We start from the raw sequence: 25,213 nt of genomic DNA, 5'->3' as shown, positions 1-25,213 counted from the left end.
AACTGCAACAGAAAAGAGGACCGGAATTGTGTTTAGCTTTGCAACTGGCGACTCCATTTTGTTGAGGAGTGTACGCACAGGAACTTTGATGGACAACACCTTTGGAGACTAGGACTTCGCGTAAGGCGTTACTAAGGTACACTCAACCATTATCACTCTGGAGAATAGCGATTTTGGCATTGAACTGGGTTTCTATAAAATTGTAAAATTGTTGGAAAACTGAAGTAACTTCTGATTTATCTGTCAGAAGGAAAACCCAGGTTAGTTGAGTATGATCGTCAATAAAGGTTACAAACCAACGCTTCCCAGTTATGGTAGTGACTGGTGACGGACCCCAGACATCGCTATGGAACAGAGTAAACGGTTTAGAGGGCTTATAAGGCTGAGAAGAGAAAGAAACACGAGGCTGTTTGGCCTAGACACACACATCGCATTTCAATTTAGAAATATTAACGTTGCAAAAAAAATGAGGAAACAAATAATTCATATACTGGAAATTAGAATGGCCTAGGCGATAATGCCATAACATATAATCAGTTTCAGAAACAGAAAAATGGGAAGAAAACAAACTAGTCCTATCACATATCCTAAAGGAAGCTTCTTCAGTGAGGAAATAGAGTCCCCTGTCATGTCGGGCAGTGCCAATCGTCATCCCCGAGCTTAGATTCTGAAAAACAACATCATCAGGTGAGAAGATAACACGACACTTCAAATCTCTTGTAAGTTTACTAATAGATAACAGATTGTAAGACACTTTTGGTACATGCAACACATCTTGGAGGATTAAGCCGGTAAAGGATGACACCCGTCCTTTTCCAGCAACGGGAGCAAAGGACCCATCTGCAATTCTGATCCTTTCATTTCTAGCACAAGGTTGATAAGACAAAAATTGATCAGAGGAACCAGTTAAGTGATCTGTGGCTCCTGAGTCTAATATCTACGGTTTATTACCAGTTATACTCACAAGGCCAAAGGAGTGGAAAGTACCTGAATGGGCGATTGCACTTACACCCACTGTAGTAGTAGTGCTCTGAGTGGTTTCCTGATTCTGGGTCTGAGTATCTCTAGTAACAGATTCACCTACAAGGGCCTGGCTTGGCTGTCGTTTCTTACCATTTGGCGGTCGGCCGTGAAGTTTCCAGTACTGATCTTTCGTGTGCCAGGGTTTTTTGCAATGTTCACACGTTGGGGGTGGCTTACTGTTCTGTTTATCTTGGACAGGGCTTAATGTTTTGAAAGCAGCGGAATCTGTTGGTGTTATAGGTGTACTGTTCATGGCCCTCGACCTGTTCGTGAGTGGGAACAAATGCCGCACAATTGCTAAGAAAAGCTCCCGAAAGAGCGATTGTGACACTGGGCATCACAGATCTGTACCGGTCGGCGCTAGGCATCGCAGATCAGGGCTGGTCGGAGTCGTTCGGCAGTGTCTGAGAGCGGTCGGACAGATCTCAACTTTGTTTAGTTGGTCGTTGGTCGTCTTCGTCTGTGCGCGACCGAACCAGATGGGTACCTGCGAGCTGGCCGTCTTCGTCTGCACGCGACCGGACCAGATGGGTAGCTGCTGGTTTGCTGGCGGCTGGTCATTCCGTCTGCGAAGGAGTCAGCTGGCGGTGGGTATGGCGGCCGGCTGGTTTTCACGAAAGTGGGGAAGAAGAGATTGGAAGTACCTGTCAATGGCTTTTTGGATAATACTGGTTATATCTGGGTTATTGGTTTGGGATTCTTCTGTTGAATTTTCCTCAATGGTGACCAGGGTTTCGTCTCCATGCTCTGATACCATGATGGAAAAAAAATAGTAGGGAAAGAAAAATAGCACACCAAGATTTTACGTGGAAAACCCTAATTAGGGAGAAAAACCACAGGATAAGGGAATTCTTATTAGAAAACTGATACAAAGAAATACAACAGACCACCAGCTTAAATAGAGAAAAGGGAAACCCTAGGGTACAGTGAAAAAGACAAAAATGCCCCTAGAGTGCAAAACCCTAATTTCAACATATACCCTTACATTCTTTTATTTTTTCCCAATGAAAGTTGTTTCCATTAAAAAAAAGAAGAAGAAAGAAAAGTTGTTTACAATGAATTTTAAATGAAGTATAATATAGGAAACTACATTTGGCTTTGATGCTAATTGTTGGACGAGGGAGAGCTTGGGGTTGTCATTGTTTAGCTTATACACTAGTACAATAAATGCCTTAAACAGATAAAATCTAACAAGTCAAGAAATAAGTGCATTTAGAAAGTTACTAGATCTATATTTCTCAATGCTCGATTAAAATTTATAACTTGTTTCTCTCATTAGAGTGCAGAAAGATGGAGGAGTTTGGAAAATGAAGGTGGTCTCCATAATTTTGAGTTGCATGCTTTCCGTGCTGCTTTCCAAATGGTAAGAGTTGCAACCAGTTGTCACTTATCATGTATAACTTAGTTCAATTATAATTTGCATTTAGCTTCAAGCATATTTTGAAAAAAATTCTATTGAATTGGTTTGAAATTTGATCTTGTCTCCTAACATATTGATTCTCTCCCTCAAAATTCAAATCAATCTAATAACTCTTTGTTGGAGGTCTTTCAGGCAAGTTACTTCATTAGAAAAATGTTGTTTTTGTCGTAAAAACTTTAGTTATGGGACTGGAAATTGACCTATGTGTTCTGGTTAGAGTGTAGGGCCCTTTACCACAAAAGATCCAACTGAAGTTGCAATAAAGATTTTACTATTAAATTTGGCCAACCATAAGTTACACAAAATATCTTTGAAATAGTACGTAATCTGCAGATCTGTCTGCAGAAACTTTATTACTTTAAATGTTCCTTTATTTCATTTTTCTTCTGTTAAGGTACTCTATAAATATTATCCAGAAGTGGTTGCAACTTGTCCATCTGTTGGGCGTCAAGGCAAGGCATTGCGTCGTCTCAAGAAAAGGGAGGGTACAGTATCGTCACGGTGTCAGGAAGATAAGCTTGAGGCATCACAATCAGGTATGAGATGGTAAATACTAGAGTATCCTAGCTTTCTGTTAATCATTGGCGTTCTATCTATTTGATAGTATGAGTTTCCATCTCAAAACCAATTGACAATGAGAGGAGTAACCCATCTATCTTATAAGAAGGGTGAGTTCCCTGGGTTTTTCCAATGTGGGATTCTCAACATACCCCCTCAAGATGGTGCCTCTTTTGGATTCATCATTCTTGATCGGATCTCAATTTCATTTTATTGGACTAAATACCCGTTTGGGCTTAATGGGCTCTAATACCATCTTAAATCACCAATTGACCCAAAAGTTTAAGCTAGTGGGTGAAGGTAAATTTAATATTATATCATCTAACACTATCGCACCCTAGTAGACTGTGTTGAAATGGAAGATGTTAAGAGGGGTTAGGGGCTGTGCACTTGTGCAGCATAGCGTCAATGCATCCGTTCGTTTATCCAGTTGATTGAATACTACTAATGCAAAGTTAACTGTTTCCTTGACCAGTAAAATATTCAAAGTAACAATTTCCATTTACTTTGTTACCCTGAAAATATGTTGCAGATCTTATTGGGGGGTTGCCAGTCAACAACAATGCTTTTTCTCATACCATTCCGGACCATGGGAGTACACCATGTGAACAGTCCAAATCTGTTGACAGATATCCTCTTTTTGAAAATTTCTGTCAATCTGGATTAAATCGCCTTGGACTTCAATCTTTGCAGGATATGGATTACTATGGAATATGGATGGACACTGAGCCTTATACAGTATGTATACTTACTAAGTTATTATACCTGTTATATAGATAAGACTGAGTCATATACAAATTACTAGTTACAATACATAAGCTTTAGTCTGAATCAATTTAGCTGCTCCAAAATTTTGATTGTTGTTAATTTGAATCTCTACTTCTTAGATGCTAATTTATTAGTTGGTTTGCTTCGGAATTATGAATGTGGAATCGAGTGTGTGTGGCATCTAATTTGATCAACTGAATGGTGGATGCTCGAAGAATAGGACAGTTGTCTTAGAATTTAAGGGTTAATCATCCAATTAGAAGTTAGAATCCAAGGGACCATTTAATGACGTTACTTGTTGGATTCCGTTAATTTGATTGAAGCACATGAGTTTAGTTGGAGAATGTTGCACTATGGTCTCAAATATTACCAGGTTAGATGATCTGACGGTAGTTGCTTTGATGAGGGTGTGGGTGATTATGGGTTTGCATTCCAATGGATCTTTGTATCATACAAAGGCTTTGTTTATCTCGTGCACTTTGCTATTAGGAATACTATTAGAGTATCAATGCTATAGTAATTAGATAGAGGGAATGTTATGATATTTGGTTATAAATAGGGGAGTGGAAAAATGAGGAAGTTAGGCATTTTGTTAGATGGATTAGGGTTGAATGATCTCAAGAGATGAAGGGTCCAAGTCTCTCTCTCTCTCTCTCTCTCTCTCTCCCTCTTTTTTATTGATGAGATGAAAGGAGATTAATGCTCAATGGATACAAACTCCACAAGGGAGTCAAATGTCAAAAACAAAAATAAGAAAAACGAAAATAAAACAAACCTAAACATAAAATGACAGAAGATTTGACAAAACCCTATTAAACAACAACAAAGGCAGCCCAATTAAGTTGAAATATTAAAGAGAGTAGCCCTCAAAAGATTTGGATAAAGGGCACCAAAGTGAGGTATTGATTGAGGCGAGCTGAATCAAGGACGTCCATACAAGAGCTAAATTATCTTCAAAAATGGGTCGAAGTTCCTCATATTTCTTGATTTGTCTTGTAATTTATTTATCTTTTATATTAGAATACATTTTACTAAAATTGTGGGTCCTATCACATACTTGGCTTCCAGAAAAGGTTGATGTCTGGCTTCTGGAAGGTCTTGACAGCCATGCTTTTAGTGGTAGAGGGAAGATTCTTTAGAGATGTGCCACTCGGGCTCTTCTTTGGTATCTTTGGAATGAAAGTAGTAGAATTTTTTAAGATAAGTTTTATTCTTTTGATTCTTTTTGGGCTTGTGTTCAACATACAGCCTCTTGGTGGTGCACTAATTACACCAAATTCTTTTGTTATTACAGCCTTTTGATGATTTTTAATAATTGGAAGGCCCTCTTGTATTAGTCTTCCAGGGAGGGGTTCCCTCTACCCCTTGCCCTTAGGCTGTCTTTTCCTTTTCTGATGAATATACTTGTTTGTTTAAATATATATATATAGATATATGCATAGTTACACGATATAATCATATATTCATATACGGTTTAGCTAAAAGTTCTTCCTAAGCCTTCTATTTAGTAGTGGATGAATGGATGTATTGGATATTCAAATATTGATATAATTCCTAGAAAGGCAGGAAAAAATTGGGTGGGAATAAGAATGTGTAAATAGAAAGGTATCTTGGATATCCTTGTATCAACTTCTGAAAAATCCTTCATAATACTGTAGCTTGGAACTGAGATAAAAATGACCAAGCAATCGACTGTGTATCTAATTCTTTAGAACAAAATGTTAGAGGCCTAGAAAAAACTCCAGATTTTCCCTGCCCCTCCCCTCACCGCTAACCTCTGGCAATTGATGGCAAGGCTACGTAGTCCAAATTAAGTTAATGGCTCTTAAATATTTCCAAATGTAACTAATAAATCGTATGCAGGAACTCATTGGGCCTTACTGGTCTCTTCGAGCTGCTCTAGGCCCAGTATTGGAAACATGTATTCTGCTTGACAGATTACAATTTCTCCAGGAGCAAGGTGGATCCCTTGAAGCCATATTGCTACCTATTTTTGACCCGGATTTATCTCCGAGGAATGTGGCTATAATCGCTAGGAAAGTCGGTGCAACGTAAGTTTATTAGGAGAAAGGTAATACTAGTGAATTTGGCGTTTTCCCAAATTTTGTTACATGAATAATTTGCAAAGTGAGTAAATTATGCTCCAATAGAGTTTTATAGTTCTGTTGATGAAAGTGATAATAAAATGTCTACGATATTTATCGTTAACATTATTTGAATGTTGCTATCATTCTAGGAATTAGAGAGTAGAAAAATTTTCCATGCTTTAATTTAAACTCTTAAGAAGCACAGACATGAGACACTAACACGTGAAATTCTAGAAATATAAGACACAGGGTCGTTGGGGATACGATTCTTAAGAAAATATAAGTGTATTTGCCAACAAATATGGTACTTCAAAATAGGCAAGACAAATAAGTTTGGTCGGGTTAAATTTTTGAGAGTTGATGATGATAAGATAAGTAATGAGTTGGACAATGGGCATGTAGTAATGGTAAAACATTTTTTTTTCTTTTTTTTTTTAAATATAAAATGAAAAGAAAAACATTCAATTTTTTAGGTTGATGTGTCCCCTACGTGATTGGATGTTACCGAAATTGAAAGAAATTAAAATAAAAGTGGATACCTTTTTTCACATGTAGGACATCTACACGTGTTTAAAGTGTGTTTGAATGTACATGTGTCTGACACTGACACTTTGTTAAAATGCGCTTTCTAGGCTATACATATTCACCTAGAATTAGAGAGAAAAGATACCATTTGATCTCTTTCTTACTTTTTGTACTTCCAATAGAAAATAATTAAAAAGTTTTGGAAATACGCGGGATTTAGAAGTTTCAAGAGAAATGGATATCAAAAATGAGAGATAGAGTTGAATTTAAAAGCTTTAAATTTTTTTAATGGGTTTGCTTGTTACATCCTTTGTCTTTTTCTGATATGAATGTTTTAGGAGGTTAGTATACATGGTACTTTTTTCCCCTTTTGCTTTTGGCATTTAAATAGTTTTTAATTAATTTTAAATTATTTCGATCTTGATTTACAATATAGTTCATTAGATTTCTTAACTTGTTTGATTTTGATAACCAAGTTGACATCTTTTATTCACTATCTAAACTGTGGGGTTTATATACTCATTGGGTTTACTATTAAGCAGGCTTGGTTTTGAATTGGTCATAGTGCTTGTATGTCTAGATCTTCATATTTCTATAATGTTTTCATTAGTCAAAGGCTTTTACAAAGTTGTTAGTTGGATATGGGTTGAAGACTACCAATAAAATTAACCAGTCACATCTGTCCAAAGGTTGAGACTTACAGATTTGGGAACTATAGTTTGGTCCAGTTAAGTGTAACTTATCCATTTCTTTTCTTTCTTTTTTTTTTGGGGTGGGGGGGAATAAATTGGCTACTAGGTTATATTTTGCACGATCTTTTTACAGTCAATGCTTTATGTCTCCTCAGCTGACCCATAAAGTATTAATTTGTTTAATGATGATGATACTAATTGAAATTTACCAGTCACGCAAAAAAATAGTAATAATCAATAAATAAATAAATAAAATAAAGTATGGGAACTAATACTAAGCAATGTAATAATCTATTGAGTACTGGTGTAGCAGGATTTAATGGTTATGGATTAATGCAAAATTCAAGTGCTGAGGATGAAATATTTGAATTCTGCCGAACTCATGGATTCCCTTTGCCCATAGTTTGTATTTCATTTCAGATTATTCATTTTAACCTTTTCATTTGTGTCGTTTCTGATATGTCTTTTGTAACTGTTATTTACAGCTTACATGTGTAATTTATATTGCCCAATTATATTATTAAACTCATTTTTTCTTTTTTTTTTTGGATTAGACTTCGAGAGATTGGATAAGAAGATCAATCAGAAAGAAGAGTTTTTGTATCTTCTCCCCCCCCCAAAAAAAAAAAAAGTCAAATAGTTTACCAGTGGCAAAATCGTACTTTCACTTGAGACATCTTGAAAAATTCTGAAAAAAGGAAGGAATATCCCAAATTTAACAAATTGCGACTTTTGCAGGACCTTGAACAACCTCTATTTTTAGTGATTAGTATTGACCTAACCATTATAATATGAGTTGCCCTTGAGAATAATGAAGGGTGGTAGAGAAAATGAGTTCAACTTTTGACCACGTGTAACTTATATTTAATATTTTACGAGTTTTCTTGAGAACCAAATGTAGTATTATTTTATGAGATTAATCGAGGTCCATGCAAGTTGATTTGTTAAGGTTAAATAACGGATATCATAAAAAAGTGATTAATGTTGACCTAAAGATTTTTGTGTGGTTAGTGTGCCAAACAGGAACGAACGGCGATAAGGAGCAGAGAAACTCAAAACGTCTGAATGAAGTTGACACCACCATGAACTGCAATTCAGGTACGGCTTCTCTAGTTAAACAGATGGCAGCTCCTCATTGTGGGGGGGGAATACATATCTTTATTTTGAATACAAATTTGTCTTGTCATCGTACAACACTGGATTCTTCTTGTTCTTTCCATTAAATATGTGGATTGTGGACATTTCAGAAACTGCTGCTCTCTGTCTTTTTATGGAATCAAAGAAAAGGTTGCTATCAGTAAAAAGGTACGTCTTCTTTGAGTAGAACAGAAAGATGGTACACTTTGAAATGGTTAGTGAACTACATATGAACTTGTCAAAATGGTTGTGTTGGTTTATTAGTTGGGAAGAATCTTTTAGCTTTTGGGAAAGTTGAGCATATCTATAAGGAATAAAAATGTATTCAAAGGTTTGAATACATTTGGATAATGGATGGGATAGATGATGATGTCTCCGTCATAATCGAAATTATTAAACTTTGGATTGGGAAAGGGCTGCAATGTTGATCGAGTTTTAGATAGGGTTGGGATTTTTTAAAAAAATAATAATAATAATAATTGATTTAAAGAATACGACTTATTTTGTTAGGATTAATATTTATTTTGTAAAAATTTTCAATTTTCTAGGATGGTGTTTGTTTGATCAGTCATGTCTTTCATCTAATGAAAAATTTGTCCAATCTATTGACCGAATTATTATGGTTGAGCCTTGCTCGATCAATTACTTATTATTGAATTTTTTCACCCTTTCAAAACAAAAGGAATAGGAGGTAAATTTTTTGTGTTTATCTTATCAGTTATATATTCTATAACTATATAATTATGGGCAAATGACGGGAATTGAACCCGTGCATGGTGGAATCACAATCCACTGCCTTGGTTCACTTGGCTACATCTATCCCCTACCCTAATTAAGTAGAAATTAGAAATGGAAAAAAAAAAAAGTTATGTAAAATTTCTTAATAATAGTCTTTAACTTATAGGTTTAAGTAATGGTAACCACCTACTTAAAATTCAATTACCTTCTAGCCTACAAAACAAGTAAAGCTAGTAACGTTTAGCTGTGCACAAATTGGTCTAGACACATATGATGCACACCTATGTATATTTGACCATAACAAGAGATTTGAACCTATAGCCTACGAAAGTAGCTATCATTAGCTTAATTTGTTGAGTAGTATTTGAGTTTTGTTGAGTTATATTAGAGTTAGTTGAAATTTTTTTAAAAAATATATATTTTACCAAAACATTTGATAGTTAAAAGAAGAACAAATTTTTTAATCCTTCTCACATAAGTTCAAGTAAATTTTAAAAATATGGAATTGGATGGGCTTTGACAGTGATTTAAATCTATTGTTTTTATTGTTTTTATTGTATAGCCAATTAGTAAATCCTAAGGCTTGTTTTAATATTATTTTGAAACGGGCCTCTTGCCCAGTTTCTTTTCCTCATTTCCTTTTTCTTCTTTGGTCCAATAACACAATAGGTAAGGCATAAGAGTGCAACAAAAGACCGAAAAATCGAAAATCAAACCAATCCAAATTAATCTATTAGTTTAGTTTGGTTTGGTTTGGTTTTTGTTTTTGTTTTTAAGTATAAATTGGACATTGGTTTGTATTTGAAGAAAACCAAAACGTATTGGTTTAGATCGAATTTTGGTTGGAAAAATCAATCAAAACCAAATCGAATCGAACCAAGGATATATATATACTCTTGAAAATAAACTCTAACATTAGGTATCTCTTAGTGTTTCAATTATTATGGTGCATATATATTTATTGTTTAGAAAAAAAGATCAATTATTGTGGAGTTATTTATTTATTTATTTATTTATTTAGAAACTACCCAAAAAAATGAAAACTTTCAATTTCAATCTATAAAAAAAGAAATAAACCCAATTTTGATTTAATATTAGCAAAAATGACCAATTGAAAAAAATGGACGTAAAAATTAATATTTGAAAAAAAATGTCAAAATTTGAGAATCAAACTAATAATAAACCGAACCAAATAAAAATCAATCTATTGATTTTGTTCTTTATTGGACAAAAGCTTGGATCTCTTCTTTATAAAACCGATTGGTTTGGTTTGGTTTTGTTTTTGGTTGACTCTAAAATTTGACAAAACTGAATCGACTATCCTCCAAGTAAGGTACATTACTTAATTCGAGGAGAAGTATTACGTATTATCCAGTCAGGTGACCAAAAAGCAATGAACATCGAGAAAGCCTTCTCAGCGAAAGCCTCTTTATCAAAGCAATGAACAACTTTAAAAAATCTTTTAAGTAGTTGCAAATATAGCAATCAGGTCCAAAGTATTAATAGTATATCATAATACAAACAAAACTTAGATTAAGCTTTCAGAGTCTATTAGTAATAGATCATGTCGTTGGTAGGAGTCTATCACTTGTAGACTCTATTATATTTGTAATTATTTAAAAATATTGTTATACACCTAATTATTATCCTTAAAAGTATTGTCCAATGTAATTACTCAAATCATTTTAAGTCACAAATGCTACATGTGCACGAGTGGAACTTCTCAAATTACAAGTTCAGAAAATATCTTCTTTCTTCTAAAGCAAGCATTTAGCTACCAATGAGGGGGAAGGGGAAAAAAAGTCATATATTACAAAATTCTAGGTAAAAAATCATATATTAGAAGATTCTAGGAAGATTATAGAAAAATTAGATATAGAGGTCAAGTTAGGGTTGGCAACGAGGTGGAGGGTTGGGGATGTACCCTCTGTTCCCGTTCCTGTTTCCGTGGGGATTTGTAGTCTCTGTCCTCACCTCATTCCTCGTTTTGAGGAGTTGGGGTCGGGATTATGGAATCCCCATTCGAGGATCGTCCTTGCGAAGAAAAAATTCTTGTTTATATGTTTATTTTTAATTATTTATTTATGTAAAACCGATTAAGATTTGGTTTTATAAAGAAATTGTAAATATTTTAGATAATAAATTAACATTATTATTGTTTTATTTGTTTAAATTAATTATTAAAGAATATATTTTTTTATTGTAAATTTAATGTAAAGTTAGAAGTTGATTATATTTTTAAATAAAATTTATTTTTAAAAAACTATTGTTATAGGTCGGGATTTTTGTCAACCCTAAGGGTTAAGGGTGCCTTTCGAGAGTTCACAAGTTCGAGTTGGAGTGCAATTGGATTGACTACTTTAAATGAGGACTTTACCCTTAGTAATAGGTTGTTAGATTGAGACGATGTGATAAACAGTCATCCACGGAGACCTTAAACCTTCATATAGTCTTGACATTGGTGTTGGAAAAGGAATAGGATGTCGTCAACAAGCAAAAGGTCGAAGTTAGTATCAACAACAGATTTTCTTATGGGATAGCTCATGATGTTCATATCGATATATTATGTCGTTATGTTGTGCTCACCGAAGTAGGTATTGTCATCTGATCATTCATTGGTTTATTGGGACAAATGAAGGGCAATGACACAAAATGTATGACACAACGTAAATATTTCTTCATATTCAGGTAAAACTTATCAAATGCTTACTCTTGATTAAATATAGAAACAAACTCTTCATTTAAGGTACACAACCTAATCATTGTTTAACTGTGACACCATTTCATTCTCGATATCAACATAAACGTTTGAGTTTGTTGACAAAGTCACCGCATCAATGAAAGATCTCTCTTGTAGGTTGACTTGGATCGAGACTCTTCAACTCAACCTCAATTCCAACTTGTTCACTCGATAAATTAAGATGGGTATTATTTTCTCATTCTGTGTCCATTTTATTCATTCATGACACCATCAAATAATTTGTTTCTAACTAGAGCTTCTTTGATAAGCCTTAGTTGACAACCAATAAACATGCCATTCTCAAAAACATTTTCAAGCTCAAATACAAAGATATTTTGGCATCTCTTCTCAAGCATAGACTTCATATTTAAGTCATTGCCAAAGACTCTCAAATGCCAATGCCCACTCTTACAACGTTTTATGTTTTCCTATAAATTTTTTTTCCATCCTTGTTGAACGAATAAGAAAATAAGATGAAAAGTATAAAAGCTTGAAATTTAAAGCACATGACATTTCTAAAAGGTCGGCAAGAAAATTAGGTTTCTTATAATATTTTTTATTTTATTCCTTTCAATATTCTAAAAATATTTTTATCTAATTAAAAATTCAATCGTTTTTTCCCCTAAATGTATTGGTATTTTCCCCTTTTTTTTAAATAATTGGTTCTTACAGATGAACTAATTATTTATTACATCATGGCTAATTCAACGCACAATTTAGTGATTAAAGACACTAATTATTCATCCTATCCTACTATTGTTGAATTTATAAAGTTTATTTATTACAAGTGAATTGATAATGATGCATACAAAATCAATTAAATTAATTTAAATAATGGATGGATAATTATGAATTCTTCTCAACTTGGTTTTTTTTCTTTCCTTTTCCTATTAAATTAGTACATATTGAAATTTTACAAAATAGGCAAGAGAGAGATTATAAGGGCAGCCATGAAGAGTTAGCAGCCAGAAATTGAGGTTAGAATATTGAACAATTTGAATATAAAGATTGGTTAGATTCAGGTGCCAACTCTTACATAATCCAAAAGTTTAATATTAATAATGTTGACATGGCAATCAATGCCAAATAGATAGATACAGATTTCCAAACACACCCTTCCATAATTCATCAAACCAAACCACATTCTCTCTCATTTATTTTCAATTAATCAATTAAAATGTGTATAAAAAAAATTGTATAAAATTAAAATATATGGCCCATAGAATTAATTAATTATTAAATAATAAGATATTGCACCTCAATAAGAGAAAAATGTCCTTAAATTTTGAATCTAGTTTTTATTTGATTCTTAGGTTTAAAATGTTATATTTCTAATCGTTAAGTTGTGAATTTGGTTTTCATTTTAGTCTTTTAACTTTTAAAATGCTTTTTTGATATCTGTTAGTGTACAAATTAGTTCACACCTCGACTAATCTCACAGATAATGATATTAAATGATAAGTAGATGACCACTATGGATAGAATCCTTGACCTTCTAACCTTTCATCTAAGTCATGTCTTTTATTAATCACTAGGTCAATCTACATGATGGTCCAGGTTTCATGAATTTTATTTCAATTTGGATCAATTTTACACTTTTAATCTCATTTTTCATATTTAGTGATAATGACTAATAGTTAATTTAAAAGAATTATAATTAATTAATTAAGTTTTATTCATTATCATTTTTAGTGATAAGATTTTTTAAAAAATAAATAAATAAACCTCTCTTTCTTATAATATTTTTTTGGTTAATATTGCGGGTTAATGATTCTCCCTTTGTTGCTTTCACGTTTTTGTCTTGATTAAATAAAATAATTTGTATATGAAATTTCTATTTGAATGGTTACTCTATTTATATCTATACTTACTATATTATAAGGGGTAAAATAGAAAGAATCTTTGGCTTCCTATTTGTTCTTACTTCTTTTCAAAATTTCTTTTTTGCCCTTTTGCCCTTATTTTCATTTTTCCGCTTCACTCACAATTTTTTTAAACCCTCACTTTTTGCTTTTTAAAAGTCTCTTGCCCTTCCATTCTAAACCTTTAAACCTCTTCCATTTGAAAACATTTCAGGATAACTAATTCTTTATAACATGATGAAAAATTTGTATGAATGAAGACTTTCATAAAATTAGTTTGTTGAACGGTGATTTTTCTTAAAAATTATCGGATACTAATAATGATGTTCAAGATTTTTAAAAGATTAGTGGTCGTTTTATTCAATTTCATAATTTTGATTTTTTTTTTTTTTTTTATGATTGGCATGGATGAATGGTTGACCGAGGATTCGATGGATTCACGTATGATTCATCCATTACCATGATTAATTCAAATTTTATTACTCTACCAATACATCTCAGATTTTTGCGGGTTTTAGAATTTGTGTGAATTGAAAATTTTCGTGGAGTTAATTTTTTTGCAAAATAAATCGATAACAAATCATCGAAATTTGTGATCGAGTTACGAAGATTAGGTTGGGATTTGATTTGATTGAGTTATATTTATTGAAATGTAGATTTTTAATAAGAATTTTTTTTTTAGATTAAACTTTTATATTTTTGCTTAAATCTTTGATGCATTTATAAGTAGTTATGTTTGAGAATATTTTGCTTTTTCCCTTTTATACCATGACATTTTTCTATCCGTTTATAATAATAATATGTAGATTTCTATTTTGTATCTTGGTTATAAATATATGTTACTCCTCATTGATATTTATGCAATCCCCGAAGTTCTCGTTCTAATGCTTAAAAAGTTACAATTATTTTTTCTTTTTATGATATTTTGATATACAATTTTGTGAATTCTTTATTCCGATTTTGAGTTTTTGTGACATATGTTTGTTCATCCTCATTTGTAGTTTTTGGTATATTATTAAGCAAAGGCGCTATTGTTATTGATACGTTTTGTTGCTTTTTAATTACAATATGAAATAAATTTATTTTCAATTGATATTCATATTATAAAGGGAAAAAAAAAAAAGAAAAAAATTGGTACAGATGATGGAGAAAATCATTGGGATGAAGAAGAAATAAAGAGAATGGGAGTGTTAGCTCTCAAAAAAAAATTATTATTCCTAGCTTAATTTGGGCTCGTTATCGAATTTTACGTGTTTATTTCCCTATTTTGTAGGTACCGAGCGATCAAGAGGTAGAATTAATTATTTGGTGAAGAACAAGGTTAATTTGAAGCAATTTGGAGTTGATTTGAACATCCGGACTTCAAAGAAGTTGAAATTACCAATATGCCATCGAGTTCTACCGAGTATGACAACCATTGAGTATCATTGAGTGTCATCGAGTAAAAGGCTGTCGAGTAATCATGAAAATGCTACCGAATAAATGAGCGTGAGTTTCTGACAGAATGCTCAACGTTGCAACACTGTTCCAAGCGTCACGACGCTTCAATTATTCAATGTCGTCACCGTTGCAACGTTTCCCTGACGCTCGTGACCTTTCCTGTCAAGCGTTGCAACGTTGTTTCTAGCTTGCAACGTTGCAATGATTTCTATAAATACTCCTCTTCGGTCCTAGGTCAAAACAAGCTGAACTTTGGAGGCCGAAGTAAGACCTCAATCTTCTTCCTTTCCCTTTAGATTTTAGTATCATTAGGTTAGTTTTTATTTTATTTTTCAGATTATGGACGTGTTTTGGATTGTATCCCATCGATTTGTCTATGAATCAATGAGGTAATCTTTCGTTTAGTTCTTGGATCAAACATTCTTGTATTTTGATGAGTTTTCTATTCAATTTTGTGCTTTAGATTAGAATTATGTTTTTCTTTGAATCTCGCATGATTTAGATTTGCTTTTGTGTGTTGGATTGACGTCCCTATCACGAACGCATATCTTAGCTAGTTAAATTCAAGCTCACACCTATCTTTGAAATCGTCCATGGTTTGAATTTACGTTTGTAGCATTGATTAGATGAGCATACTTAGGTGTATAGGCTGACCTTGAATCTTTGCATCACACATTTAATCTATATTTAAAGAATAAACTGATTACTTGAACATGACTTTCCTGACACTTAATCAACATAGTTGAATCATTGTTCTTAATGCATGTGTTTCTAATTCTTTATGCTGAGAACCCAATTGCATCTTGAGAGCATGTAGGTTAGTTGAGGCACGATTTTTCCAGTCTTAATTACGAATTGGGACGTTCGATTAGTTCGGATTAATTGATTGTCGACCTTTGTAGAGTTTAGTTAATTTGCATCGATTGGGTAGTTATGCATGCATAATTTGAATACATGGTATTTTAACAGAAAATTATATTGAATGGCTACTTGATTCGAGAACTAGATGAGTCCATTATCGTTTCATATATCCCTTGCAAATTCCTTTTCTTGCATGTTTTCAATTTTGAAACCAAAATCCAAAAATTCATTTTTACTGGTTTACCACGGTCAAATCTAATCTCAAAACAAATTAATTCTTCGTTTCTCTGTGGTTCGACCCCGTACTTACCACTGTTGCTACGTTTTAGTAGTAATAGGAGTAGTTCAATGATTTTATAAATTTTCTTTTACTTTGGTTTGGAGTCGAATTAATGACATCGATTCTCGGATGGAACAGTATAAAAGAGATATTGGAGAAAATAGGGAATAGTGAAGAATGAATGAGGAATGGATAGAAATAGAGAGTTTAAAAATTCATTTTATTTCATTCTTAATTTTAAAAATATAATCATATATTGGTTCTTCATTCTCATAATCTCATGATTTTTGGGTATTTATTAACAAAATTAAATATTATTATTCAATCATGAACAAAATCCATCATAATATTTTAACGTATCTGTAAATTTGGTAATCATCTATTGGTATATTGTATAGTTAAATCAAAATTAAATATTATTATTCATTCATGAACAAGTTCATATTTATTAATATATTATTATTCAAAATTAAATATTATTTTTTAATCTTAATCATTTTTAGATTCCAAGCCATTGAAATTAAAAAAAATAGATTTTAATTATATGAAGATTTATTTGATTACGAAAATTCAATCGTTGAACTTGAAAATTCATTAATTCATTAATTAATTTATTTTAGATTTCTAGCCATTGAAGTTAAAGTGTTTTTTTTTTCAATAGTCATCCTTGAGAATTATTAATTTATTTAATGTTATTATTTTGACCCAAAATCTTTCATTTGTATCGGGTTTTTTTTTTTTTTTAAAGATTTCTAACCACAAAGATTATTATTATTTTGTTATATTTTAATTAGATGGAGATTTATTTGATTATGAAAAGTCAACAAACAACTAAATTCATTAATTTATTTTACTCCATGTTTTAGTAATGTTGTTATTTCAATTCTGAATATTTTTTAATTTTGTTCAATTTTTTGTATTTCATTTTTTATTTTTCAAATTTTCATTGTGTTCTAATAATTGTTTTAATTTCTTATCTATTTTTTTATTCGATAATATGAGTTTTCTTATATTTGTTTTCACAACATAAATTTAAATATAAATTTATAAATATGTTAAAATATTTTTAAATTTTATTAAATTAATAAAATAGAACAACCTTATAATTTTATTCATTTAGGGATTATATTATTTGTATAATTTAGAATTTTGGACACATATATCAAATGGTTATAGTAGACAATTTAAATAAAATACAATGGAAAAAGAAAGATTTTGATGGGAGCTCAAGGTTTTATAAAAATAACTAAATAACCGACAAATATTTTTCCCCTTTTGATTTAAAAATTTTCCTTAAACAAAAATGTTCATTTAAAAAATTATATAAAAATTTAGCTTTTATGTGTTTTTCTTTCCCTTAAAGTCACTATCTTCTTACAACTATAAAATAATTACTTCATGAAATAATAATTAAGATAGGTTATTATGTCATTTTTATATCAATTTTATTTCACAAACTTTATTTGCATCATATTTTAATTTTAATCATCTATACACACGTATATATATTTCTTTTATGATTTTAAATTTCATATAAACTATTTAAATTTTAAGTTCAACTATAAATATAATCATTCAAAAAATTTATTTGCCTTAAAAAATTGTCTAAAAAAAATCAACAACATTAAAAATATCTCATCAATTATCAATAACATAAAAACAAGAAATATATAATTTTATACGTTAATTTAAAATTACTTCTTTTCATATCAAATATTTACTAATTAAACTCATGGAATATTGGATCACAATTTGATATTAAAAAAACTATTAAATTACAAATTGAAATTTATTCTAAACATTTAAGTGAAAAGAATTTTAAGCCACGTGTCTCCGAAATAATTCTTAAAAAAAAAATGGCCATTTAAGGAAAATTTTATTGAATTTTCTAATCAAACAAAATAAAAAAATCCATGAAAGTTCAAATTTAAGTTTATTATTATATACATGTATTTTAAAAATTAAATATCTGTGTATATATACGTATTTGGGCAGTAGAGCCACAGTTTTGTTTAAATGGTTAAATAATTCCCAAAGATTAACATGTTGATCATATAACTTTGTACCCATTATTTTCATTCTTCATTATTCAGTTTTCTATTCTCTTCTCTCTCTCTCTCTCTCTCTCCTCTTCATAGTTTTGCAGAAGATATAACTGTTTTTCTAGAGAGAGAAAGAGAGCCCAAAAAAATGGAGAATAATATAAGCATGGTGGAGGCAAAACTTCCTCCTGGTTTTAGGTTTCATCCCAGAGATGAAGAATTGGTTTGTGATTATTTGATGAAGAAAATTGGTTCTGTTTCTGATTCTTCTTCTCTCTTGATTGAAGTTGACCTCAATAAGTGTGAGCCTTGGGATATTCCAAGTAAGTTTTTTGTTTTTTGTTTTTTTTTTTTCCCTTCTTCTTCTTGGAGTTTCTGAAACCCATAAACTATAATTTAGAGAGAGCGTTTATTAAATTAAAAACAAGGTTTTAATTTAATTTAAGGGTAGCTTGATTCATCTACTTGTGATTTTATTATGTTTGAATTTGAATTTTGAAATCGTTGTTGATAAAACTAAAGTTGTATAGTTTGGAAGATTGGTGATTCGTTTTGATTACGAATATGAATATAGTACTCTCGATTTCAAGGGTAGAGGTTGTTCGATTTTTCCATGCTAGAAAAAAAGTGATATGTTTTAACGGTTAGTTTTGAGTTTTTGAAAGCTTTCTATTGGTTCAATTTCATACCGAGTTTTTTTATGAACATAAGCTCAATTATGTTATGTTTTTTCAATTGAGAGACGATAGATTTGAATCTTTTAATTCCTCACGTTGTCGTAACTTGTCTTAAAGGATGAAAGTAAAAATGGTTTTTTATTACAGTAATTTTGTTGTTTTTCAAGTGATGTTTGTTTTTTTTTTACTTGTGTGCTGGTTGATGTTGGGCTGCTTATAAATGGGCTAAAATAGTAATTTGCCAATTTCTTTATAAATAATATCACTAGAAATTGAGATATTTCCATTTTGAAAAGTATTAAAAAAAAATGAACAAATTGAAAAGTATTTATCCGGGAAATGCCATTACGTCAACCTCTTACTCATAAGTCTCTCCTAAATAACTCTTTTTTCCCTTTTCAAAATATAAGGACCACGTATATATATCCTATTTTCAAATATAGCAAAATGAACCATAATTTTTATAAATATAGTAAAATTTTACTGGTGTTAGATAATGATAAACTACTGTTTGTATTTATGGTCTATCCTAGATATACGGTGATATTTTGCTATTATTTATAAATATTTTCAATAGTTTTGTCATTCAAAATAATTTTTCTATATAATAATAATAATAATAGTAATAATATTTCCAATCTCTCGAAATTTGAAAAATATAAATGGTAGGTTTTATTATCAGTATTAGTTAATTTCATTGAATAAAATATCTGTCTTATTTATATGAAAATAAAATTTTATATTTCCACATCAATGTACTTAAAGTGATGAAATATATATTATGTATGTGCTAAAAAAATCTCATAACTTTCAATTTTTTTTTAATAGAAAAATTACAATATCTATTTTCTTATGATTGAATTATTTAAGAGTATGACGACATAGTCGATATAATAATATTAAGCACTAAAATACTCTTTAATTTGCGTACGTATGTATCTACATCTAATAATAAATATGTATATATACTACAAATTAAATATACAAACATATCTCTATTTCTCTATATATTTATATCTCATATAAACAATATGCTGAATAATTCAAAACTTACCAAATTCACAAGTTCTTGTAGCTGAAATAGACTTTTTTGGCAGATTCTCATCCCATAATAATAATAATAATAAGTTTTTTTTAAAAAAAAAAAAGTGAGAGTGACTGCTAGCTACAAGCCAACAAATTCCAACCCCTAAATATCAAGTTGTTCTTTGTTCCCACCCAATAGCAGCCCTCAAAATATGTACACAATTTAAAGCATATTTAAAAAAACTATTTATAATTTAGAAAAACCCATAATTTTCTTTTCTTTATTTTTTTTTCTCTCTCTTTTATTTCTCCCACTAATTTAATCTTGTATCCTTACCAAATCCAATAAGGGTTGTCATTTTCATGCCTTTCTACCTTTGAAGATTGTTGAATAGGAATCTTTTAACTTGGTTTTCACCTTGAATTTGTAATTTTCAATAATTATTTTAATGGTGATTGATATTGACACTTGAACTACACACAATTAAGATATGGTTCAACCATGATGACTCATCACCCGAAAATTCTTTCTATGGCTAACTATCTATATGTCTTTTTCATCCATATTTAACCAATCAAAATATATATCTATAGAAAAAATACTTTAATGCGTATTTCATACTGTATTTATCTTTATACAACTCACCTAATAATCCAATCTCAGCTTGCTACGTGACAAGTTCTGTTTATATATATATATATATATATATATATTTTGTTGATATAAGTTTTTATAAAATGGTAACGAAGCAGGATTATTTATTTATTTATTTTTAACAAGTAGAAAAGGATAGGAGATTTAAGTTTTTAGGTGATATATATATATTCAAGTATTTTTTTTAATAAAAAAAATTAATTATTTTACTATAAATTTTGTATCGGATTAGATGTATTTTTCCTTTGACTTATTGCATTTTCTAAAAAATAGTTATTCCAAGACTTTAAAATGGAATTATCGTTTAGGTCAAAAAATTTTAGGTAGTAGATAGGAAATTTAATACTTGATTTTTTTTTAAAGCCAAATTGAATCCAACCCTATTGAAATTAATTTAATAATTTATCTCTCACGATTATAGTTATGTTTCAATTTATAGGGTAATTTATCAGTATTGTTTTTTAAACAAGTCTAGAAAACCCTATTTTCTAGTGTTGGTTAGATATGATAAGGGTATAAATAAACATTTACGTCATGTTGGTAACTATTTAGTTTTCAAAATTAAACATAGTTCCTCTCCATTCTTATAATTATTTTTATATTTATTAAATAAAAAGGTTGAATTCGTAGTCAAATTCAAAAAATAAAAACAAGTTTTTTAAAACTTATTTTTGAAAATAATGGTAGAAAGTAAATAACAAAGCAAGAGATTTAGAGTTGGAAATAATGTTTTTAAAAGTGTTTCTAAAAAACAACCCAAAATTTCAAAAAAGAAAAAAAAAGTAGGCCTTGTTTCATAGTCATTTGTTGTTGTTTCTTGTTTTCCTAATTTAAATTTTAGCCTATAAACACTCATCTCACCTTTAAAAAGTTTTACTTTATTATCTACATTTTGTCATTTAAAAAAAAAATCGAGCCAAATTTGAAAAACAAGGAAAAAAATAACAGTATTAATTATATATATATATGTGTGTGTGTGTGTGTGTGTATATATATATAGATACACACATATAATTGGCTAAGAATTCAATTCTTACCTTCAAGAAAATGCAAATCAAACTAAGAGAAAATATGCTAAGTTTTCAAAAATAAAAAACAAAAAACAAAATTATTATCTGGCGAAATCGTAATTTTTAAAAATTTGTTTGTGTTTTGAAATTTTGCTAAGAATTGGATCTTATATTTGAGAAAGATGATAATCATTACGAGAAACTAAAAGGTCGATATAGACTTAATTTTTAAACTCCTTAAACAAAAAAAAACATCAATTAAAACTGAGCTCAAATCATAATAGATTAAAACTTGTATATAATAATAAATAAAAAGTTAAAGTGAGTTTAACTCAACGATTTTCATTTGAGAGGTAGAAGATTCGATTTATTTTTCCACCGTTGTTCCTACTAAAAAAGGTTTGACCTAGATGTTTAATTATTTATTTGGTATGTGAAATTTGTATAGGAGAAGCATGCGTGGGGGGAAAAGAGTGGTACTTCTTCAGCCAGCGGGACCGTAAGTACGCGACTGGGCTTAGAACAAACCGCGCCACGGCCTCAGGGTATTGGAAGGCCACTGGCAAGGACCGGCCCGTCTTTCACAAGGCCAATCAACTCGTTGGGATGAGGAAAACCCTTGTTTTCTACCAAGGAAGGGCCCCTAAAGGCCGAAAGACTGAGTGGGTTATGCATGAATTTCGTCTTGAGGGTCCATTTTCTCCTCTCAAAGATCCATCTCCAAAGGTATCAACAACAACTCTCTCTCTCTCTCTCTCGTTCTATTTATATACGATCTTGCCGGGCAAGTGTTTGTGGAAATACCTCTGTGAATTTGTTGAAGTTGTTTGTGTTATTGTTTTGATTAATATATTTACCTTGCTTAATCAACTCACTAGTGATGGGTTGGCTTTAAATGTTGTTCTGTAATAAATAACAAATTAATTGGACTTTGTATTTCCTTTTTTCTACCTTGCCCTCCAGATGTTTGTTAAAATGCCTGTGTGTGGGAATTTGTTGAGATTTTTTTTGTTTTGTTGAGTATATTACCCTCATCAATCAACTCCTTAGGATGGGTTAGCTTGAAATGCTGTTTTCCCCCCATAATAACAACAATAATAATTGTGGTCTATATTTCACTTTTTCTACCCTGCCCTCCCTGGGTTTGTTAAAATGCCCGTGTGTGAATTTGTCGAGGTTTTTCGTGTTATTGTTTTGTTGAGTATATTATCTTGGTTGATCAGCTCATTATGATGGGTTAACTTGAAATGTTTTTTTTTTTCTTTTTTCAAGAAAATAATATTAATAAATTAATTGTATTCTATACTTCGTTTTTCTACTTTGCCCATGCTTGTTAAAATGATTGTGCGTGTGAATTTGTCGAGATTTTTTGTATTGTTGTTTTGTTGAGTATATTACCTTTCTCAATCAACTTACTAATAACGATGGTTTAGCAACTTGAAATTTCTTGTTGATGATTCCAGATGTTTATCTACCTTACCGATTTTTCTGACCATTTAGCCATGTTTTGATTGTGATATTGGTAAAACTAGTGTGGGGTTGAATCTCTCTAATTTGGGTTTGAATTTTCTTCCTACAGTGTTTTAATCAGAAAGAGACTAATGCCAGTTTAATGGACGGAGAATACGGGTGTTAGATAAAATCTTTGTTCATCAGAAACTACCCTTCAAACATCTGGCTCTTAGTTTCCTAACAGTAACTTATTTTGTTTAATTTTTCTCTGCACGGTTTCAAAATCTACTGGCTTGACTTATAAATATGCATAAAATAGGGTGCAACCTGTATTTTGAAAATTTCCATATTAGTTGGTTTGTTTATCTTGCTCTGAAATCTTTGACTTTATAAATTCTCCATCACCATATAAGCCGATTTTGTCTTATTTGCCATGGGATGACTTTCTTTAGATATTTTAAAATAATGTTAGTAGCTGATGGAGAAAGATTTTCCTGTTCATGATAAAGCATTGCATCGAAAAGCCAATTAGTTTAAGTTTTAATAAACTGAATATATGACAGCAAATTCTCCAAGACTTTGAATCAAACACATTTTTCACTGTTCTTGTTTGTGCATGTGTCCATAGGAGGACTGGGTTCTGTGCAGATTGTTCTGTAAACACAAAGAAGTTACTGTCCAACCGAGCACAGGAAGCAGCAGTTGCTACAACGACATCGTTGCCTCATCGTCTCTCCCAGCTTTAATGGATTCATACATCAGTTTTGACCAAAATCCAAGTAGCCATTTAAATGAGTATGAGCAAGTGCCCTGCTTCTCCATTTTCTCTCAAAACCAAACCATCCCATCTCTCACAAACCTCATACAAATGGAGCCAAACACAGCCAATAACATCAAGAACTTTGGCTCCATGTTTGGAGGAATGCCAAATCCAAATTCAGGCACTTTTTCTTCAAATGTTGACCCTTTTGCTTGTGACTCAAAAGTACTTAAGGTTGTTCTAAATAACATTACTAAGATGGAAACAAATGGAAACTCCTTCATAGGGCAACCTAGCTTGGGAGAAGGCAGCTCTGACAGCTACTTATCTGAGGTTGGAGATGATATGGCCAGCTTATGGAACAGATGACCCAGAAGAAAAATGGAGAAATATTTAAAAAAAAAAAAATCAGAAGATTGTTGTAAAGAAAAATGATGATTGAGATTAAGAAGGATTATAGTTTTTTTTTTTTTTTTTTTTAAATCCCAATTGTAAATTTTATTGCATACTTGGGGAACTTTTCAAAGCCTAATTCATGGTTGATGAAGTGTAACACTGATCAGTTGAGTACTCATGGACTCGATGTTTTATTTTTTATTTTTCTTAACTATACCAACAATCTATATCCTCCGCACTTAATCAGCATTTGATAGATTATCCAATGTTATTGTTTAGAAACCTAAAAAGAATTTTTTTTAATGGTAATTTGATTTATGGATTTTTTTTTTTTTTTTTTTTTTTTTTTGAAGATGTTTGTTTGTTTGTAATGTTTTTTTGTTTTTTGTTTTCTGTTTTCACATATTTTATATTGTGGGTTACAGAGATTCGAGTAAATCCCTTTGTTTACGAGTACGAGTTTGTGATTTTAAAATCAAAGAATAATTAAGAGAACCATTTGATGAAGAACTTCTTCAACTGAGTAGGCTCATTTTGGCTTAATTGGAAGATTTTTATTTTAATGGAGGCAAGTGAGACAATGTTCGTGCATTCACCCATGGACTCATGATTCAAAGCCATGTTTATCAATCTATAATAATAATTGGTGTAGTCGAATTATGATTCCATTGCAAATTAATTGGATTGTTTTTTTTTTTTATTATTATTTATTTATCATATTTACTTAAAATTATAAATATGTCACATTTGTTGGTATCGTTTGACTTCAATGGTAACAGTAGTGGTAAAAATAACAGTAAATGTAACAGATTCACTGTAATTGTAATGATAATAATAACAGTAAAGGTAATGGGTCTCACTTAATTTTCAAACACAATTCGATTGAGCACCTTTTGTTCCTCGATCAAATTGCATGTATATTACAAATTTGGAGGCAGGACCTACGGTTCATTGTGATTACGAAACACATGTAAATAACAAAAAAACGTAGTCTAACGAGCCCACATTTTAGATTACCATTGGTGACTTATGTTTAATCTGGAATAAACATAGCCTAGATATAT

At 30.9% G+C, this 25,213-nt stretch overlaps 2 protein-coding genes across 18 annotated transcripts in view; both read left to right on the top strand.

The window, feature by feature from the left end:
• The window catches only part of LOC120087081 (S-adenosyl-L-methionine-dependent methyltransferases superfamily protein), a 30,396-nt gene extending 15,002 nt beyond the window's left edge, over positions 1 to 15,394 (top strand). For 2 of the 17 annotated variants that reach the window (XR_016532084.1, XR_016532096.1), the window contains 8 exons: positions 2,303 to 2,386; positions 2,838 to 2,979; positions 3,534 to 3,739; positions 5,633 to 5,820; positions 8,085 to 8,171; positions 8,321 to 8,378; positions 11,224 to 11,636; positions 11,806 to 12,040. Coding sequence is in view for 4 of the 17 variants with exons in the window: in XM_090317756.1 (XP_090173882.1) it covers positions 2,303 to 2,386; positions 2,838 to 2,979; positions 3,534 to 3,739; positions 5,633 to 5,820; positions 7,628 to 7,646 (639 nt within the window). In the remaining 13 variants the exon portion in view is untranslated. Of the gene's footprint in view, positions 1 to 2,302; positions 2,387 to 2,837; positions 2,980 to 3,533; positions 3,740 to 5,632; positions 6,522 to 7,627; positions 7,797 to 8,084; positions 8,172 to 8,320; positions 8,379 to 11,223; positions 11,694 to 11,805; positions 12,041 to 14,823 lie in introns of those variants that run through there. The other 15 variants (XR_016532092.1, XR_016532093.1, XR_016532091.1 and 12 more) reach the window with 15 other exon arrangements.
• Positions 15,395 to 18,135: 2,741 nt separating this feature from the next.
• Positions 18,136 to 24,350, top strand: NAC1 (NAC domain containing protein 1). The gene is made up of 3 exons (XM_039042493.2): positions 18,136 to 18,496; positions 21,990 to 22,267; positions 23,622 to 24,350. Exons 1-3 carry the CDS (start codon positions 18,322 to 18,324, stop codon positions 24,120 to 24,122), a joined length of 954 nt encoding a protein of 317 aa, XP_038898421.1. The 5' UTR covers positions 18,136 to 18,321; the 3' UTR covers positions 24,123 to 24,350.
• Positions 24,351 to 25,213: the final 863 nt, after the last annotated feature.

The sequence above is a fragment of the Benincasa hispida genome, chromosome 9, assembly GCF_027475165.1.
Source record: "Benincasa hispida cultivar pf3 chromosome 9, pf3_genome.v1.1, whole genome shotgun sequence".
Lineage (NCBI taxonomy): Eukaryota > Viridiplantae > Streptophyta > Magnoliopsida > Cucurbitales > Cucurbitaceae > Benincasa > Benincasa hispida.
Note: the sequence above shows the minus strand (reverse complement) of the source record. Positions and strands in the feature narration are given on the sequence as shown.

Bases quoted from the DNA above. Each gene is read 5' to 3' on its own strand.
- NAC1 (XM_039042493.2), top strand. From the start codon at position 18,322: ATGGAGAATAATATAAGCATGGTGGAGGCAAAACTTCCTCCTGGTTTT. The intron at 18,497-21,989 runs GTAAGTTTTTTG...AAATTTGTATAG, and splicing joins TGAGCCTTGGGATATTCCAA to GAGAAGCATGCGTGGGGGGA. The intron at 22,268-23,621 runs GTATCAACAACA...ATGTGTCCATAG, and splicing joins TCAAAGATCCATCTCCAAAG to GAGGACTGGGTTCTGTGCAG.